Below are 6181 nucleotides of genomic sequence, written 5' to 3' on the forward strand. Positions count from 1 at the left end.
ATGCTCAGCGGTGACTGGAAATGTCTTAGATTTTCTAGGACTAGAAAAGTTTCATGAGTCTAGTATAGAAGTATTTCCATTATATTTATTGTCGCGAATAACACTATACCAGCCCCATAAGGTATATCTTAACTTTTCAACAGGGCTACCGTGATAAAGTCAATATGCTCATTGGATGTTTGTGCAAAACATTATCATTTTAAAAGGACAGAGTAAATGGCTTAACTTCCATTTCCTTTTATTTTTTTAAAGTAAAAGTCTGTTACTTATGGTCCCACACCTCCATTTAGCCATGTATAAAGAGTTCCATTTTGAAGCATTCTGAATTTTTAATTTTTTGCAAGTCAAACTAAAGCTTGCAAGTGAAAAAGCAGGAACTAGCACACAATTCATTTTGTAGTCTCATTACATTACTGTAACAACATGCAACGCAGACTTGAAAAATACTTAAAACATAAACTGTTAAATTTTGAAGACCAATATGGGAATAGCATTCAGGCTAATATTAGAGAGCAGAAAATAAATGACACCAGGGTGTTTTCAACAGAGCTCCTAAAGTTGGAAAGTGAAGACTATGGAGGGGAAAAAAGGAATTTTAAAATTAGGACAATTAAATTAATCCTTAGTTCTTACCACTACTTATAATATAAACTACCACAAGCAAACTAACCTGTTTTGTTATATTGCCATGCAGAAGAGCTTCAATGTGTAACCGTGACAACAGTTGAGATATAAAGGCCTTGAGGCGGGGAAGAGTGACATCTAAAATAGATATTTAGATTGTTAAATCAATCATGGATTTTGTTACATTAAGGATCAGATATAATGCATTTATGGAAAAGGATGATGAAGATAATTTTCATGAAATGTAGTGATTTAAAAATGAACGGTTGGAAAGCTTCCAAGGTCTAACTAGTGGTACTCAATGTATAGTTTTGCTTTGCTTAGAATTCACATGTTGTCTGACCCAGATTCCAGTAAGAAAAAATCCATTCTCCAATCATACTGAACACACACATTCATTCTCCAGACAAAACAGTTACAACCATTCAGGTGCTCTTCAAAGATAAAGTTTGAGTTATTACCTATACAAAGTAAGTGTAGCTTAGAATTCCTGTGAAAGACACAGAACAATTATCTAGACAAAAAAATATTAAATCAAATTTAATAGTTTTATGGTATTTTGCAATAAATTATAAAGAAATTATTTCAAAAACGTTATACATACACACACTATATTAGGTATGAAACCTTTTTCCTATAAAGCAAAACATATTTTTCATACAAAAACCAATAAAGTCTCAGCAGGCTAAGAAAGGAAGGACAGTTCAGTGTTTAGGGCACTTATGTTATAGCCTGGAGTCTCATAATCAGTTTCCTGGCTGTCTCAGATTCCATGTGTAACTTTGGGATTGCCCCAACACTTCCTGATCCTCTGTAAAATGGAGACAACTCAGTGTTCCAAGAATGAATACACTCAAAACTATGGTGGGCTACAAAGTTATTCCACAAAAAACGTGGAATAGCTTTGTAGCTTGTTCTAATCATGCCATTAATTGGAAGTATGGCCAAGTTCTCCCATCAAATGAGGGGTCCTGGCCACAGGGGTACACCACCCACTGCCAACCCCACAGTTGACAAAGCTCGCAGTGGTGGCACAGTTGTCAGCTACAGGGCTTGCAGTGGGGAAAATGCCACCCCCCCCAGTCTCCTCAGCTACATGCCGCGTGGCAGGAGGTGTGATTGTGTGGTTCACACATTAGATCCCACTGTGCCTTGACCTGCACATGCAGATGGGCCTATGAACACAGATAGTGGAGGAGACTTCTTGGGCCACTGGAATGCAGTCCCCTGTAACTGCAGATAACCACATAATAAGCATTTGTCCAGGTGGTTCTATGAGACTATCCACTCTGCAGCATACCATGCATCACAGGCCCAAAGCATCCTCCCTAATATCCTACTGCAACCTTAAAATCTTTAGTGCAATCCTCCCCACAAACAAACAAACAAAACACTCCACATAGGATTTTGAGCCATGGAGAAAAATAAAGAGAGATGGGAGCCACCAGTGTGTTGGGCCTCTCCAATTGCAGAGAATTTATTAAATAAATGATGTGCAGATGCACCTAAAAGTGGGCTGTTTGCCAACATCAAAGATGAAGGAAATCAACTCTGTCAGCCTTAGCTCAACTCACCTGGGGGAAATTCCTTCCTCACCCCAAATGTGGCAACTGAATGTATGAGCATGACATGCCAGCCATGTAGGCACCTGAGAGATTTCTCAGTAATATTAAAAATACCAGTGCACCTAATGTCCAGTGCTTCACAGGAAACCAAAAAAGAAAAACAACACAAAAACCACAATTCAGAGGGGAAAAAAATTCTCCCGACACTTGCAGGATACTAGCAGAGCTCTGAAACAAGGGAGTAATGCAATCCCATATGGAGAAACAAGTTTTGTAGCCATATTAACTCAAGAGAAAGGAAGAAACAAAATAAATCTAACCAAGAGAGGGTTGCCACCTGATCTGGACTTCCTTACTTCCACAACTACAATTATAGGTAGGTTCTCCTGTAACCTACATTAAAGCAGGTCCTGAAAACACACAAATCGGATAGTATACAAGTCTATCACCCCAATGAAAAACCATTTCAACACCTGACCTCCTCCTTGTGCCAAGAGCCTGCATCTCACCAAGCCCACTTTCACTAACAACAGCCTCTACCACCAGATCCTGCTCATCATCAGTTGAGTAAAGAAGTTCTGTGTCATCAAGTACTTCCCACAGTTATGGAGATCATATGTCCTTTCAGATGGAAGTCTAGTTTCCTCTCAAATACTATCCATGGGCATACCACAATACCGCATGTCACTTGCTCTCATTACCACTACAATACTGTTATCCTATAATACTGTCCTTTTAAGTTCCATCCTGAAACAATTCAGGTCACTTGTCCCCACTTCCTTGTTTGGAAGGCCATTCTGGCACTTTACTCCTCTGATGATTATAAACTCTTTACGAATTTCAAATCTAAGTTTATTCATGACTAACTCATGTCCATTTCATTTTGTGCCAATATTATCCTCCAACTTAAACAGCTCTTCATATTCACTGCCAAAACAGAGTAATTATCAGGAACTCAGGTCTTCCATTTGCTGTGGAAAAACATGGATTTTTCACTTTAAAGGAGAAAAACACAGGAAACCACAGGTCTCCCTTTACAGGCAGGCAGAGGTCCAGTCTGCAAGGGACAGCTTGTGGCTGTGGGGAGTGGGAGGAGGGTGATCAGGCAGTAGGTGCCATGTGCATATGTGTGCTTGCACATGCACATGGAAGCCAGGCAGCGGTGGAGAGCAGCTAATTCCAGGTAAGTCTGGGGGGGCAAGGGGGGAGCCACAGGTGACAGGGCAGGGGGACACGTGTCCCCCCCCCCCCATTTCTACGCTCACTGCAGGGTGCTGGGATGCAGCTGGGCTGGACCAGCTCTAGGCAGAAGCCACCTCCACAGTCTGCAGGGGAACTTGGCATAGAAGGGAATGTTGCACCACCATGGCTGCCCAAGTTGAGGTGCCCCTGCCCATCCAACAGCAGTGGAAGCACAAATATATATGAGTGATGTTTCATTTTAAATCACAGAAAAATGCGGATTTTGGAGGTTTAATCAGAGAGTTTTGTAGTTTTTAAACCAAGATAATTAGGACCCGTGGTAATTATCTCTCTTTTCAAGCTTTGTTTCACTAAAGCTAAACAAACCAAACCCTTTTAACGTCATTGCAGGGTAGATATTTCATTCCTCTAACCATCTCAGATACCCTTCTCTGTAACTTTTCTGCATAAATTTGGTTTTGAACACAGGTGACTAAAACTATATACAATGTTCTAAAACAGGTCTTAGTAATGCCTGGCAAAGTGGTACAAATACTGCTTAGTTTCTACTAAAAATACCCTTTCTATGAGGCCTAAAATTACCATATACCTTTTTCACAGCTACATCTGGCTGGCAACTCACTGTCATTGTACAAAACTAGCAACTTGCCCTGGTCCCTTTCTTTTCCTACACTGTTTCCAGTGTACAAGGCCTTAGCTTATAGCAAGTGCTCTTGGTATTAATCATAAAATGCATGATTTTGCACTTTGTACTATTAAAATATTATTGTTTCTCTTACTGCAATCCACAAGGTTGTTTAGGTCTTCATATATAATTGTCTGGTCCTCCTCAGTCTTGGCAATAATTTCTAATTTTCTATTATTCATGAATTTCATAAGTGCCCATCTGCTTTTTACTCAAAGGGCCACTAATGAAAATATCAAGCAGCATGGGGAATAATACTAGTAACCAGTTTCCAGTCTAATAATTTCGTATAGGCCATGTATAGGAGTTAAATATCAACTGGTAGAATCATGGTTCTCCTGGCAAAATAAAACCATTAAGGGAGCTGCTGCAGGGGGCATTTCTGGTGTGATTTACAGAGATCTCTACTCATCACATAAAAAAACATTCTGACACACTGTGGTCTTTCCAAGTTCTTTGCAACACAAGAATTGCTCTATTATTTTTCTGCAGTCAAAGAAATGAGAGAGAGCTATGAGCTGGCATTTTCTGAGGGATTCCTTGAATCTAATGAGATTAAGAACCACTGGAATATCCTTTTTTACAGTTGATCCTACTCTGCAATCCAATTGACTTCAATGGGAGTAGGACAGGGTTCACTGGAAGAGGCAATTATGCTATGCAGACTACAGAACAAAATATTTATGCCTCCATCTGAAAGTAACTCTGTAGGTAATCCCATGCATTTGTATGAAACATCCTAGAAGTATAGAAGGAGTCCACCTGCATGAAGCAGTTTCGGAACTGAAGACTAACTGTCAGTCTCTGCCCATCCTAAATATGTTGTCTTTTATGAGCCATTTCTTCTTTGTTGATATATTTATTCTGTTCTACAAGATGCCAGTAGTGAACAGGGACTTTAGTCTGATTTAGGGTCTCATTGTGCTGAGCGCTATAAAAAAAAAGTGCACAAGGTATTGCCAACCATACCAGCTTCAAAGAGTTTACAGCCAGATCACATATCTGAAATGACCACAAATTAAATAATTAAGAAAGGGATATAGCAAAATTAATATTTAAAGTGCCAAATAATTTGTCAAATCATTCTCTTAGCCAGAATAAAAGACATGAGAAGACACTCCTACATTTAAAAAAAATTTTTTTGATTTTTTTTATAAAAGAGTTTTTATGATAACGAAGAGTTTTCAGTGCCCAATATATATTAAGACATTCCCAGCTACCCGCGTGCAAGATTAACCATCTAATAAATGCGTCTCTGAGGGAGTGCCAAGTACACATCTTTGCTGATACAGGTCATCTGCTAAAGACAGGTTTTTATAAAGCAAGGTTTCAATAGAAACTGAATATTACAAAAAAAGGACAGCAGCTACAGAACGACATATCTATGAGGTCAAATCCTGTTCTCTTTACTCATCTGACTAGCCTCAACAAAATCAAAACCTGAATGAGAAATGCAACCTAAATGCCCTTAAATAACATCTTTTGGAAGATTTGCCGGGGTTGTTTCAAGGAGACAGATATTATCTTTCTGCATATTGTTCTAATACAGCATTTTGTCATGTCAGACCAGAAATTGCAAGGGAAAGCTTTTAGGTTGTGCTAAAACTATAAATGAATGCTCAGATGATTTTATAGTTACTTATATTTTAAATTCCGCTTCTCACTAAATATAGTGGGTGACCTAATTTCATTAGGGTCTGATTGCATTCAAACTTGGGAGTCCCTTCTCCCTTAAATATGTATGAGTGACTGGTTATTAAAAAACAAAAGGAAACTAAAATTTCCTAAATGATTTTTCTCTCTGTTCCCTAATAACTTAAATTTTGAGGGAGAAAAATTAAAGATGTTCTGAAATATCTGGCTTAAGACAATTCAAAATATGTATTTTGAACTGGGAACCAAATTGTAACTTCATTAATACAGATAAACTAGGATTAAATACCATATGCCCTTGAATTTAATCAACCTTGACTTTAAGATGCCCCCCCACAATATAGATTATATATATGGAAAATATTTATAAATTTGTTACAATTTTCAAGGTATGTAATCTAATTATAGGAGAGTTGCCTTAAATTCACCCTCCCCCAACTGCTACAGTAGG

General features: G+C 38.5%; 1 protein-coding gene across 7 annotated transcripts in view; it reads right to left on the reverse strand.

Moving 5' to 3' along the window:
* The window catches only part of IDE (insulin degrading enzyme), a 114269-nt gene that overhangs the window by 22369 nt on the left and 85719 nt on the right, over positions 1-6181 (reverse strand). For all 7 annotated transcript variants that reach the window (XM_025210881.1, XM_025210884.1, XM_025210880.1 and 4 more), the window contains one exon: positions 671-762. In XM_025210881.1, coding sequence (XP_025066666.1) covers positions 671-762 — 92 coding nt within the window. The remainder of the gene's footprint in view (positions 1-670; positions 763-6181) is intronic.

The sequence above is a fragment of the Alligator sinensis genome, unplaced genomic scaffold (genome assembly GCF_000455745.1).
Source record: "Alligator sinensis unplaced genomic scaffold, ASM45574v1 scaffold472_2, whole genome shotgun sequence".
NCBI classification, from domain to species: Eukaryota; Metazoa; Chordata; order Crocodylia; family Alligatoridae; genus Alligator; species Alligator sinensis.